General features: G+C 35.8%; 1 protein-coding gene across 1 annotated transcript in view; it reads right to left on the reverse strand.

The window, feature by feature from the left end:
* atp9b (ATPase phospholipid transporting 9B) overlaps positions 1 to 14,536 on the reverse strand; it is a 189,814-nt gene extending 175,278 nt beyond the window's left edge. Inside the window, 1 exon segment of the mRNA XM_041248556.1 lies at positions 14,442 to 14,536. Within this exon segment, the coding sequence (XP_041104490.1) occupies positions 14,442 to 14,521 (80 nt within the window). The 5' untranslated portion in view covers positions 14,522 to 14,536.
* Positions 14,537 to 15,154: the final 618 nt, after the last annotated feature.

Genomic DNA, 15,154 nt, shown 5'->3' on the forward strand with positions numbered 1-15,154 from the left:
AGTGTAAGGTACTGCACGCAGGAAATAAAAATGTACATTATAAATATCATATGGGAGATACTGAAATTAGAGAAGGAATCTATGAAAAAGACCTAGGAGTTTTTGTTGACTCAGAAATGTCTTCATCTAGACAATGTGGGGAAGCTATAAAAAAGGCTAACAAGATGCTCGGATACATTGTGAAAAGTGTTGAATTTAAATCAAGGGAAGTAATGTTAAAACTGTACAATGCACTAGTAAGACCTCATCTTGAATATTGTGTGCAGTTCTGGTCACCTCGCTATAAAAAAGATATTGTTGCTCTAGAAAGAGTGCAAAGAAGAGCGACCAGAATTATTCCGGGCTTAAAAGGCATGTCATATGCAGACAGGCTAAAAGAATTGAATCTGTTCAGTCTTGAACAAAGAAGACTACGTGGCGACCTAATGCAAGCATTCAAAATTCTAAAAGGTATTGACAGTGTCGACCCAAGGGACTTTTTCAGCCTGAAAAAAGAAACAAGGACCAGGGGTCACAAATGGAGATTAGACAAAGGGGCATTCAGAACAGAAAATAGGAGGCACTTTTTTACACAGAATCGTAAGGATCTGGAATCAACTCCCCATTAATGTTGTTGAAGCTGGCACCCTGGCATCCTTCAAGAAGCTGCTTGATGAGATTCTGGGATCAATAAGCTACTAACAACCAAATGAGCAAGATGGGCCGAATGACCTCCTCTCGTTTGTAAACTTTCTTATGTTCTTATGTATCATTATTTACACTTAAATAGGAAGTAGCAGGGTTCCGAAAAACGTCCGACTCCACCCATTACACTCCACAAAGGAGTGAATAATAAACCTAATGGTTGAAATGATCGCTTAAGATACACTGACCATCAACACTGCTGATGGAAATGATTAAATAAATAAATACTATATATACAGTACTGTGCAAAAGTTTTAGGCAGGTGTGAAAAAATGCTGTAAAGTAAGAATGCTTTCAAAAATAGACATGTTACTAGATTATATTTATCAATTAACTAAATGCAAAGTGAGTGAACAGAAGAAAAATCTAAATCAAATCAATATTTGGTGTGACCACCCTTTGCCTTCAAAACAGCATCAATTGTTCTAGGTACACTTGCACAAAGTCAGGGATTTTGTAGGCATATAGTCAGGTGTATGATTAAACAATTATACCAAACAGGTGCTAATGATCATCAATTCAATATGTACGTTGAAACACAATATTAACTGAAACAGAAACAGCTGTGTAGGAGGAATAAAACTGGGTGAGGAACAGCCAAACTCAGCTAACAAGGTGAGGTTGCTGAAGACAGTTTACTGTCAAAAGTCATACACCATGGCAAGACTGAGCACAGCAACAAGACACAATGTAGTTATACTGCATCAGCAAGGTCTCTCCCAGGCAGAAATTTCAAGGCAGACAGGGGTTTCCAGATTTGCTGTCCAAGCTCTTTTGAAGAAGCACAAAGAAACGGGCAACGTTGAGGACCATAGACGCAGTGGTCAGCCAAGGAAACTTACTGCAGCAGATGAAAGACACATCATGCTTACTTCCCTTCACAATCAGAAGATGTCCAGCAATGCCATCAGCTCAGAATTGGCAGAAAACAGTGGGACCCTGGTACACCCATCTAGCCATACCTCCAACGTGGAAACAAGGCCAAGCGACTCAACTATACACGAAAACACAGGAACTGGGGTGCAGAAAAATGGCAGCAGGTGCTCTGGACTGATGAGTCAAAATTTGAAATATCTGGCTGTAGCAGAAGGCAGTTTGTTCGCCGAAGGGCTGGAGAGAGGTACACGAATGAGTGTCTGCAGGCAACAGTGAAGCATGGTGGAGGTTGCTTGCAAGTTTGGGGCTGCATTTCTGCAAATGGGATTTGGTCAGAATCAATGGTCTCCTCGATGCTGAAGTACAGGCAGATACTTATCCATCATGCAAAACCACCAGGGAGGCATCTGACTGGCCCCAAATTTATTCTGCAGCATGAAGAACTATCTTCAGCATAAAGAAGAATAAGGAGTCCTGGAAGTGATGGTATGGCCTCCACAGAGCCCTGATCTCAACATCATCGAGTCTGTCTGGGATTACATGAAGAGAGAGAAGCAACTGAGGCTGCCTAAATCCACAGAAGAACTGGTTAGTTCTCTAAGATGTTTGGGCCAACCTACCTGCCGAGTTCCTTCAAAAACTGTGTGCAAGTGTACCTAGAAGAATTGATGCTGTTTTGAAGGCAAAGGATGGTCACACCAAATATGGATTGAATTTAGATTTTTCTTCTGTTCACTCACTTTGCATTTAGTTAATTGATAAATATAATCTATTAACATGTCTATTTTTGAAAGCATTCTTACTTTACAGCATTTTTTCACACCTGCCTAAAACTTTTGCACAGTACTGTATATATATATGTATAGTTTTAACAAGTTCTAGTTAATGACATTCGACGATTTAACGTCTACTCTGTACTGCATTATTTAGAAGGCTTCATGTAGCAAGACCGGGAGGTATGTACAGGACATGCAGTGATTGTAACGTGATTCACGCTAACTCACACCACCACCAAGCTGCTTTCCTGCTGCTTTCATGCTGTCTTCACCCTACTCTCACACTGCCGCTTTAATCATTTTATTTAATTTTTTTCTAGTGGCTAATTTTGTTCTAGTGGCTGTAGGGGATGAGTTTATTTTTTTGTAATTAATTTCAATCTTGTATAGGACCCTACAGACAATTTCAACCATAAGCTTTAAAAAAAGGATATTTGTATGTTGTGCAAGTTCAAAGCTACTGTTTACATTTTGTATTGTTCTGAACTGGAGTTTTTACACAGGGTCTCTGTAATCTGACGATGTATTTCTTTAGTACAGTACTAAACATGTTTAAACATAGCATGATTAACCATATCAAATAAACATTACATTTAGCTACATCAACATACACAAGTGCTTTTAAATAGTACACCAAAACCAATAACATGAAGACTATTTCTTTTGACTGCTGGCATGTTTAAATGTTACTTTAGAGTACAAAACTCAGTTAAAGATCCTTTCACATCACACTTTTAGAATATTATATGATGCAGGCTTTCACACCGGCCGCATAGCAAAACAGACAGTGTTCCTACTTCTCTGTGCTCGTCCACCATAAATGTATACATATATACAAAATTAGCATGTCAAACAATTGTTTTTATTACCGTGTTCAAAATGAAACGGTATAAATATATTCTTCAATAATAAGAACAAGATGTTTAAATTGGTTGCTTTTCCGAGTAGCCTACAAAGCACTGCCTCTTTAAAAATAAAAACAAACAAACAAAAAAAAATAAACAGAGTTGAAAAGTCAAATCACACAGACAGGCACTGTGTCCAAGAAGTGGGGCATCACAAAGATCAGAAAAAAAAGACTACAAAACAGTTAGACTAAACCTCTCGTTTTATCTACAGTTTGCAGGAAATAAAAAAAAAAAAGATGTTCAACAGCAGTCTGAAGTATTTTGTTTAGCAATGTTTAGTTTTAGAGAAAGTGAGTATTTATTTTCAAAAGACTACTTGGGTACACCACATTGTATGAAAAAGTTTCAAGAAATAAAATGTAAATATTAATTCAGATTTTTTGAAGATGCAAGCCCAATTTGTTTAAAAAAAAAAAAATTAACAAGCGTTGTATGTATGTGAAGATCACAACCAAGAGTTTACAGTAAAATATGATCTGTGTTCATATACATGCTCGCTCAGCTACAAAATACCAATCTCACTTGCTGACCTACATAGTTACGCGTAAATGCTGCATACACACACAACCAATTTACAGATACTCGCAGATTTGTATTTTCACTGCATAACATACTGCATTTATTTATTTATTTAAATGTAGTCGTTGTCAATGATTTTACCTGTTTTTTCCCCTATTTGGAATTGCCAACTGTATTTATTAATCCCAGTTCACCGCCGCAACTCCCTGATGACCTGGGGAGCGGCGGCTGACACACGCGTCCTCCGAAACATGTCCCTGCCAAGCCATCTGTTTTTTGCACTGCAGATCCACAGCCAATCCCTCACACCTACAGTGTGAGAGGACAACACAGATCTGAGTGGCTCCACAGCAGACCCGCAGGCGTCAGCAATGATATACCCTGGATTCAAACCAGCGATCTCCAGGTTATAGGGCGCATCCTGCACTTTATGCGGAGCGCCTTTACTGGATGCGCCACTCAGGAGCCCCAATATACTGTATTTTTAAAGGAAATGTCCAGCCAAATGTGTTTTTACAAGATTTCACGCCACCACCAATCTACATTTATGTTATTATGCTGTCTCTAACTGCTGTTGGGCTTTATGCATATTACACTTCCTGTTAATAAAAAGAACTAGGGCCTACTTATTAAAGCACTGTCAAATAGTACCACAAATGTTATTTTTTTATGTATTACTTCAATTTTGGTATTATGAAAGGTCGCTAGCCTTTAACACTTTGCAGTCCGTTTATTCAGCGCTTATCAGGTGTGTCCGGTCCAATTTATTTTCACAAGCACTGTTTTAAATCCCCCCCCCGAGTAAAACAGGTTTCAAACGCACTGCATGGCAAAACAACATCAGTACTGAATCTCCAGCCAAGTCCCACCCCTTATTCGCTGTATTTTTCACCCTCTTTATAGACGTGCACGCTGATAAATGATCTACTGATCACTCGTTTTATCGCCAAGCTTCTCAATAATGCGATTCAAGTCATTATTTTATTACTATAACATCTCAAAAATCTCTGCAAATGTCAGTGATATTCTCTGAGCACTGGATGCAGAAGCAGCTATCTCCTTTGTTTTTGTGTCCATCTTATCTCTGTGGTGAAGCTGTTAGCTCTACTGCTCACACGCCCCTTTTCTTTTGGCTTCATTCGGCGCCTATCAGTCTCACTCGTCCATTGAATGGTTTTTTTTGGCTTTTTACAGAGAAAAAACTACTAGAGACCTGTGTTTTATGTCTTTTTGATGATGTCGGACAGAGTCTGACATCGGACTGGAAACGTATATGGCTGCATTCCCCTTTCAGCTACAGCAACTATAGAAGCCTGTAATAGGAAGTCTTTGGATCCAAACAATAACGTGATTAAGTGATTTTGTGGTTAAGTCGCATCAGCCGGAAAAAATACCAACAAACAAATAAGGAACACTACCCTTTCAAGCACATGGATTTCTACCACGAGTAATAACACCATCTCAGAAAAGTCCAGAAAAAATAATTGAAAGCCTTGCATAATCTGCAAAAAAACTTTATTTTTAGATGAGTAGTTTAGAAATGAATACGATGCCAGGACTCTCCAAAACTGTTTAGAGTGAGTCCAGGACTCTCAACTAAAAAAACAGGTCACAGAGGAAATTTTTGCGGTTCCAGTGAAAGTGTTACCGGTCCCAATAAACAATAAAAAAAAAAAAAAAAAAAAAATCTTTATTTTATATAGCCCAATTCATGCAGCACATTTCAAAGCTCTTTACAATCTAAAAACACACTACCACATAGGCCTAATCATAAATCATCACACAAACTACACAAATTCATAAAAACAGATCTCCTAATAGGCTGATATGCCAATTTAAAAAGATGCATTTTTAAATGACTTAAAAATATCAACTTTTTTAAAAATCCTTACTTGTCTGTGGAAGGGCATTCCATAACCTGAGCGCATAACAGCAAAATGCTCTATCATCCATAGACTGGAGACAAGTTTTTGGGACTCTTAAGAGCCCAGCTTCAGGAGATTGCAGGTTTCGCACAGGAATATATTCAATTAATATATCAGAGATGTACCTTGGTGCCAAACCATTCTAGGTCTTATATGTCAGCAGTAATATTTTAAATTCAATCCTGCACTTAACAGGCAGCCAATGTAGGGATACCAACACAGGTGTTATATATTCAAAGGATTTAGATCTAGTTAGAATTTAAGCAGCCGAGTTCTGAACATAATGTATTGAGAGCATGTTTTGAAGCACCAGCAAGCAAGGCATTGCAGTAGTCAAGATGTGAGGAGACAAAGGCAATAAAGTACAAGTCTTAATGTTATGGTACACAAATCTTTTTTTTCTTCATTTATTTGTTTTGACAAGTTTTTAACAATAAGAAACAAACACTAAAAGCCACAAACAGTACTATTTTTTCGGCCTAAAATAACAAAAAATCAAAAAGGCATAGCAATAAAATCCACAAAAGCAAAATTCCATAAAGATCAAAGGACAACCAACCATTTTACTCAACCAGGCATCCCCCACTACTCTTTATATTAAAGGAGACCAAATGCTCCAGAAGTTCAGATTTTTAAATTCATAAATCATAATTAATTTGCTTATTCAACATTGCAAACTGTGCTCTGCCCTCTGTGCCAGAACACTAAGCTCTAAGAAAGTGGGAAGTGAAGTCCTGCTTTCATTACATTTCTTAAAACTGCATCAGCATAATTAATATCAAACGTAACTCAAGGGGAGTGCATTTAAAAAAAAAAATTTAAAACAATTATGCTATCGGCTAGTATTGGGGAGATTTACATGACCGCATGTAATTCTTTTTCTCTATACATCTAGCTACAGTCACCTGAAAAATAGAATCTTGCTCAAAACATTTGACCAATAAGGCCAGATTTTCAATTTAAAAAAATATATAGTTAAATAAGGAATACAATATTATCGTTTCTTTAGAAATTTATTTTATTTGCATGCAGGCCTTTTATTACATATATTCCATCTGCAGTGTTGGAATTTGTCTTTATTTGCTTCATGGCCATATTGCATGGCAAAATGTTTTTATTTTTATTGTAAGACCAAGTTTTTGTACAGTAGTTCAAAGTAGCGTTACAGTTAAAACATACTGTTGTAGTTAACGTATACATCATGAGTTAGCATTAAATTACATACAGTATTGAAAGTGCTTATGACAACAAACATACCATTTTACAAGCACAGCCTAAATTGAAGAGTAAACTACTCAATGATGCAAAACCTTATCTTATATTATATATCCTCACAATCACTCCAAAATGAGATGCGTTTTAAGTATGACTTACACAACCCCCCCCCCCCCCCCCCCCCCGTTCATACCTGACCTGTACTTCCACTACACAAAATATAAGCAAAATCTAAATCTTGAGGTATGACCCTTATAAGTAAAATGTTATCAAAAACTATTCACTGAAATAGCCTGTTTGGCCTTAAAGTCACAAAAACTACCTTTAGGGAGAAGTTTACAAAGCTCTGTTTTTTTTTTTTTTTTTTTTTTTTTTTTTACATAAGTGCAGAGCAGGACACGTTAAAAAGGTGTCTCATACAACACAGAACACAAAATATAATATTTGCACGGCCTAAAAGAAGTACTATTAGCATGCATTGCATGGAGTGATCAAAATGTTAAAACAAAGAGGAAAGGGACTTGGTAGTTCCCAAGATTGAACCTCTATCTCAATCACATTTTAAACCATTTTTAAGAGGTGATTGATGTTTCTGATCTCCAATCTCCTGGTCAGTAGGAGCACATCCTGGAGCAGAGATTAATGTCCCCCCAACTGAGTTCAAAGGGAAACCAGATAATCAATTTGTTCCATGAGTCTATGCCAGAAGTTTCTGAAGAAAACAGTATAGTTTATCAGAAAAGTTTGAGAATTAATTGAAAGATGCATACATTACAATATTCAGCCTGAGTAAGAAAAAAAAATTAAATGGGCAAAAACAAAACTACTGTACCAGTCTTATACCCTTACACACAGAAAATAACTTCAACTGCTGTCCACATTGTACATTAGAATGTGTTCCATGGAAAAAGTTAAATGGCACAAAACTGATGGCATGGTTATTAAAAAAAAAAAAAAAAAGGCTTGAACACGTTAACAAAATATTGTTTACCACTAACTATGAATAATATTTGAAATTGTTACAGATATTTATTTTTAATGTCTGAAAATATAAAAAGAAATGTGTGATTAAGAAAAATGTAATGTACTGTATGGTACCACTGTTTGTGCAACCCAACCCCTTTCATAAACAATTTACAGTAGGCCAATACCTAAAGTCAGCAAAATAAAGATTCCAAAAATAACATTAAATAGAGCCGTGCTAACCAATTCAATTACTTTTTATAGCTTTATCATTTTTATTACTGCTGCCCCTTTTTAATTGTGCTGAGAAACCTGAACTTTTTTCTTTTTTTAGTATGTGCTAATATTTCAAATACAGCTATGCAAAAACTTACTATGTGTACATCCTGGTTACCTTCGATGGTCACATGTTCTGGTTCCAGGTTAAGGGTGTTGCGATATTACGATAAAAAGATAATCACGACATAGGCCTAAATTCTAACAATTATTGTATTATCAATATTTTTTAATTATCACGGTAATTTATTTATTTATGAGAAAGGCACATCAACTGAACAGAACGCAGAAAAAAACTATAATAGCAACATCCAGTTAATGGCGATAATGACCCTAACACTGGGTTTTATATAGCCACAAAAAGCAACAAAAGCAGCGCACAACAAATATGGCGGATAGTGAGAACGGCAGAAATGACCTCTTTCCTCCTGAATAAAATTAGTTATCTGGAATAATTTTGATTTTAAAACGATCAGGTTATTTGTAAATTAAGCTGAGCTGTTGTTCTTTCATAAAGCAGCAACACAGCGACTATGTTCACGCATTTAAGAGATCACCACCAAGCGCCTGATAAAGAAGCAACATCGATAAGGAACAAAGTGTTAAGTAAAACTAATTACATGTATAACAATAATGCTAATGCGTTTCAGTATTCTCATTTTATAATTAAAAACCTAAATTATATATATTTTTTAGCTACATATCTTAAGAAGGACAAACATTTTTACACTATTTAAAACAGACACAAGGATATTGCAAGTGTGCTGTGTACTTTAACAGGAACATCAATATTGTCTGTTTAAAGGCTATTCCATAAATAACACACTCACTATATCCTTGCATCTGTTTTGTAATTGTTTATTTTCAACTAAATATTAGCATTTTCAAACAAAACTTAGGGTAGGCTGATAAGCCCAGCTCCATTTAGAAATATGTTTAACCAAATAATAGTGTACCTGTTTGATTTGGGAATAATACATTTTTTTAAATCAGACTAACAATTATGAAAAACAGCCAAACTAATCATGTAAAAAAACAAAACCATGTGACCCACCCATTATTTAAAATATTCAGTGTTTTGTAAATATCTGTTGTATTACAATTAAGCACAGTATTCTTTTTTATTTTAAGGTAGACAATGTTGCAAAACACATTTTAGCTTATTAACCACTTCCACTCTAGGCTGTACGTATGTACGTTAAAGAAAACAGCACTTGCAATACCATGCCATACCTGCATAAGCCAAAGTTTGCCGTCTATTCTGGTTTGTTTTTTTTTCCAATCTGATCTGGAGATAAGTGGTGTGGGTGACGAAGTGTCTGTCCTAACAGTCTTATAATTATGAAAATAGTCAGTTGTATTATTTTGTGAAACCTTTTTGTTTGGGACATGAAAATCTGCCATTTTGACCCCATAACATTGCTCAGCTCTGCTGTGCTAGCTCTGTGGCTGTAGCTCCTGACTCACTAGTCCTCTGCTACACAAATAAACAAACAAAAACACAGCTCTCTGGCTGTGTCCCCTTTGCACTGAGATTTGCAGCTCAGAATCCTTCTCTCTGTCATAATGCTCTAAGGTAGTGTTAGTAATGTGGTATGCGTTCTGAAGACAGAGAGGAAAGATCGAAATGAACAAGTGACTATTATCCACTTGCATTCTGTGCAAAAATCCCTATCTACCTGTGAAGACACTGAGAATCAACACAGTATTTATTTTACAAAAAATTCTATTCCTTTTATATATTGTGTGCGTAATTTTGTACATACATAACATTAAAAATGTTTATTTTACTGTGTGTGTGTGTGTGTGTGTGTGTGTGTGTGTATATATATATATATATATATATATATATATATTGTTTGTTTTTGTTCATACACAAATAAACGATAAAAATATATAAAACTTGTGTCTGATTTTCTTTATTGAATATGACCGACTATCTAGTACACAGGAGCCTAAAGGGTTAATAAAAATGTTATAGAAGTATTGACTTTTTTCAGTTATTATTATTTTATACCAATTATAGGGGTAAGAATATCAATTACTATAAATTCAAAATCTGGTACCTGGAGTGCACATTTATTTTTGCATTTGGAGTTGAAGAGGTTAAATAGTTAACATTTTAAATTTGTAAGAATTCTTTTTTATTTATTTATTTTTTTTGGTAGTTTTGTAAAATAGAGCTGTACCACAATTATCATGATATTACCCCACAAAATAATTGTCTGAGACTGTTCATATAATGACATCCCTATTCCAGGTAGAGTTCGTTTGTAGCAGTACAGTGTTTCATTGTGTTATCATCTCTGTTCCCAAGTTTCAGGCCCTACTGTAAGTCACATGACAGGCCTAAAGCATTAGAATTTTCATATCAGAATGAAAATTTTAAAAAAATTAAAAAATTAAAAAGTAGTATGCAGTCGCTGTTTCAACGCACTTCAATCCTAGTTTGTCCCAATCAGGTCTGTAATTACTTAATTGAACTCTGTTCAATTAGGCCTAACAATTGAATACCTGCCTGTAACAGCAAGCTTATCCTCAGTTTAATAATTAAGGACCTGTTTGGAACAAGGTCCTAGACTTGTATATGTTAGCCACCCAGCTGCTTATCCCACAATTTCCAAGTAGAGTGCGAGTCCAAAATGTGATGCTCCTGTGAGAATAGCATGCAGGGGGTTATATGTACATCTGCAGTTTAACACGTCTTTTCAACGTGGTACACTAAATAAATAAGAAGACTATATTATATAAAGTCTGCAGTTTTGTTTTTCTCTGGCAGATGGCAGCAGTCCTAAAAAAATGTGCTTGACAGACTGGCCCATCCCTACATAGCACAGCTGTGAAAAAAAAAAAAAAAAATGAATACCAGCTAGCTAGAGAATGAGATGAGGGTACAGTATTTATTTCTTTGTTGATGTTACAAGGGGTTGTAAGGAACCGATTTATTATGCTGATGACGTACAATTAACAGATAATAATGCACCTAACAGCAATACAAACCAGTACCCGAAACAGTGGAAGATAGAAAATAAGTTTACCACATCATCCACCCGTATGACAGAATTGAAAATTTGCGACGCAAGTTTTCTGATGTATATGTACTAGATAAAGACGTTATCATTAATGAGTGTGAGAAAGGGGTCTGCTTTGAAATCGATAGCACAAAAAATAATTTCTAAAACGTGACAGTCAGCACTCGCATATCCAATTTTTTTTTTACTTCAGTGACGGTTAAACGAGAGTGACGCATATCTGATTATTTCATCTGATTTGACGTGCATGTAGGTGAGCACTTTGTAACCTGCCCCTTATCACCCAAACAACCCCCTGCCCTGCACACACACACATTTCATACGGAAATAAAAAATGACATTGGTTTGAGGAAATGTACAGGGAGAAGTATACTGTAGCGAATATTTCTCTTTTCTTTGGCACTGATGCAGTTTTCTTTTTCTTATTTTATTTTATATCTGACATCACAAGAGGGATCATGATGATGGTAGATCGTTCATGGAAGACTTGATTCAGCAGAGTCAGGGTAGATAGATATTTACAGCAATCTGTCTCGAATGTTTAACTATTTGAAGACGGTCCTCCCGTTCGTTTCGTTTTTCATCCATTGATTCTTTCATTGAAATGTGTTAGCGCACTAGTTGGGAGAATGACACAGCAGTAAACGGTAAAAACGTGTCCGTTTTTTCAAGGAACACAAAAAAGATACAATGTCAAAAAAACATAGCTGAAATGGATGTGTGTTAAAATAAGCAGACGTCCATTTGGATGTACCGTAGCTGGTTTTGTGGTACAGTGCTATATTTTCAACAGAATAAGTATTTTAATTCAAAACGATATGCTTTTGAAAATATCACTTGCCCAAAGAGACGACATGTGGTGTAATACAGTACATATGCTACTTTTAAATCCGGTACGTATTGTAACATTATGTAAAATTCCCCATTAGCGACATAACAGCAAAATGAAATCAAAACGTTACCCATGCACAGAACTGCGTAAAACGTAAAAGACAATGCAATTTAGCAAACTTTTTTTTTTTTTTTTTTAACACACACACAAAAAAAAAAAAAAAACAGTTTATAGAATTAAAACAATATCCAAAGTCCGTATTCAACAATGCAGAATATGTTGCTCGATAAGGCTCTAATGTCACAGTTCACTTAAGCAACTAAAGATCACAGATTTAAAAACTGTTTAATGATTAACTTTTACATTACTATAGCTTGTCATGTTTGCTTTTGCTGCATTTTCGTCATATGAAATTGGAGGAAGTGTTGTGTAACTGCACAACAGACAGACTGGTTTGCCAAGCAGAAAAATAAATTAAAAGAAAATTAAAAACGCGGGCTGTCACGGATAAACATGTACATTGTAACACTGACAATGAAAATTGAAAACTGGTGACAGTCAGAAATTGCGTGTGACAGGAAAGTGCGTTAATTTGTTACATATATACCGTATTACTTCAATTTGGCGCCGCGGCGTTTATTTTAGAACTATACTACCATAAAATAAATTGTGCTTACTATGTGTGTATACATTAGTTTGTAATGCAAGTGCTAGATTGAGGCTCCCAACTCTTCGGGGTGTTACATGTACATAGTCAGTGTTGCGCGTTTATTTGTTTACTGTGTGTTTTCTTTTTAGTAGGGGGAGAAAAAACACGTTAATGTATCTTTACTAATAGCGCTATTTATTCGAGGGCAGCCTCTATTCTAAAACTGATATATGACTGCGGCGTCAATACGAGGGCGTCTTTAATTCGAGGGTGGCACCAAATTGAATACGGTATATATAATAGGGATTGGTTTTATTCTTAACACAAGGGTGGTAAAACGCAACTGACGTGTATCTGTGTAACGGATATCCGAGTGCTGACTGTAATGCTGCCATGGGGGGGGGGGGGGGGGGGGGGGGGTATTTTATTTTCTTAATTACATTGTTATAGTGCTACAACTGTAAACATAATGCTGTTATTTAAATTATATAATATATTTCTAATGTTCATAATAACACTAAAACAAGTGTGTATTTTACAAATTGTTTTGAAAACTGTCCAGATTGCTTATTTGATGGCTACAAATGAAGGCAGCAAAAAAAAAAAAAAAACTACTTTTTGAAATGGATGTTGACAAAATAAATGGGCAGCTGGGTGGTTAAAGGGGCAAAATTGAGTACCATTGCCCTTGGTAGTTCTTCCGTTGAATCATGCATAGCCACATGTTTGTTTTTTATTTAAACAAATGTAATTTATTCAACTAATCACTATTTAAGATGATACCACTTAAAGGTGGATTTGGTAAAAGGTCAATCACCGTATTTAAACTACAAGTGGAACCCCAAAAGGAATAGCTTTATACAACATGTGTACATTTACAACTATAATATTTCAAATTAATATGCACATAGCCATGTAATAATTGTAAACTATGATTTAATCTTTCACAAACCAAAGATGAGAATAACTTTTACTTTACCGTCTTGTCTAATTAGCCTCCAGTAAAACCTGGAATGTCTAAATTGCACTAGAATGGAAATCTTGTTTCCTGCCCGCATAATACATCATACACGGGTGTTTAATTTAACATCCCACAATGCCACAGGCTTCCGTTTTTACAAGCCACTATGGCACAACTTTGGGGTACTTGAGGCTTTAAAAAACTTTCGTGACTAACAATTAAAACAGACAGAGGGATATGCATCTCATTGGCCAAGCAATGCGCTGCAGCTGATATTAATAAAATAAGCTTATGCTATTTAAAAACAGTTTAACTAATACGGTAGTTAATGTAGATTTTACTGTCTGTACTGTTGTTTAGGTTTTTATTTTCACACTGAATGTGCTGTCATGCTTTAGCAAACTACGTGCTGTCTCCACTTCCTTAATGTTAAACGGGTTAAGTCTCAAACATAAACAACAACAACAAAAAAGGAACTCTTACTGTGATATAGCAGTATGCTTGTTTACATCTGTGATTCCAGGCATCAAAACACAACAGAGAAAAGTGTTCTCAGTGGTAGGGTTTGTAGTACGACTATAAACGTCACACTTCAGCAGTTAGAATATATTAATGGTCGGTTTGTGTCATATGTTTTTCATTAGGCCTAAGATTCCTCTCTAACTCAGCACCAGCTGTCATGTATCCACTCCGGATGAATCTATCGCAGGACTATGATTCCACCCATTCTGCCCAGTTACGTTCTTTTCAGAACCCCTGCTTAGGCAATGTGGGTACTATTTTCATCCCCTCCCAGCGTGTCAAGTAAAGGGTATTATCCTGTACCTGTGGTGTCTCCCCGCGTTGTAAAGTGCATTTTTGTTCTTATTATTCCAGACCGGGTGCAGCGGGATGTTGTCAGCCATCTTGGTTGTACTGTATACAGGGTGACGTCAGCCTGAGTGCCGGCGCCGTGACGTTTTTGTCAGCTGATTGGAGGCTGAGATGACTGGTGGGTGGCGAGACGGAGCACCAGGAGTGACAGCAGGTGATTGGGGTACATTGTACTCCATTACATTGCAAAGTCACACCCAACTTCTACAGTGATGTGTTTGAGGATTTTTGATATTGCTGTACTGTTTAATTGTGTTTCGTTGCATGTGAGCAACTCTTAGCATTGTGTTGACAGTAGCAGTAGCAATTGTGTGTGTGTATGTATTATATATATATTATATATTATATATATGATATATATATATATATATATATATATATATATATATATATATATAATATTCTGATTTTATTGTTGAAGAAATGGTAAATATAATTAGATACACCACTGAATAACTTCTGAGTATTGTAGTTTAAGAACAAATTTGCTACAGTATGAGAATGTTTTTTTTTTTCAGTCTTGTTTAAGCAGGTTCTTTATGCTGTATGAATAACGATAAGCATTTCCTGCTTAGCTTTGTTGAAGTTGTAACCTGCCTACCAATTTTAATATACATGCAGAGATATATAATTGTTGTACAGTACAAAGTTACTGTTTATACCTT

The sequence above is a fragment of the Polyodon spathula genome, chromosome 4 (genome assembly GCF_017654505.1).
Source record: "Polyodon spathula isolate WHYD16114869_AA chromosome 4, ASM1765450v1, whole genome shotgun sequence".
Lineage (NCBI taxonomy): Eukaryota > Metazoa > Chordata > Actinopteri > Acipenseriformes > Polyodontidae > Polyodon > Polyodon spathula.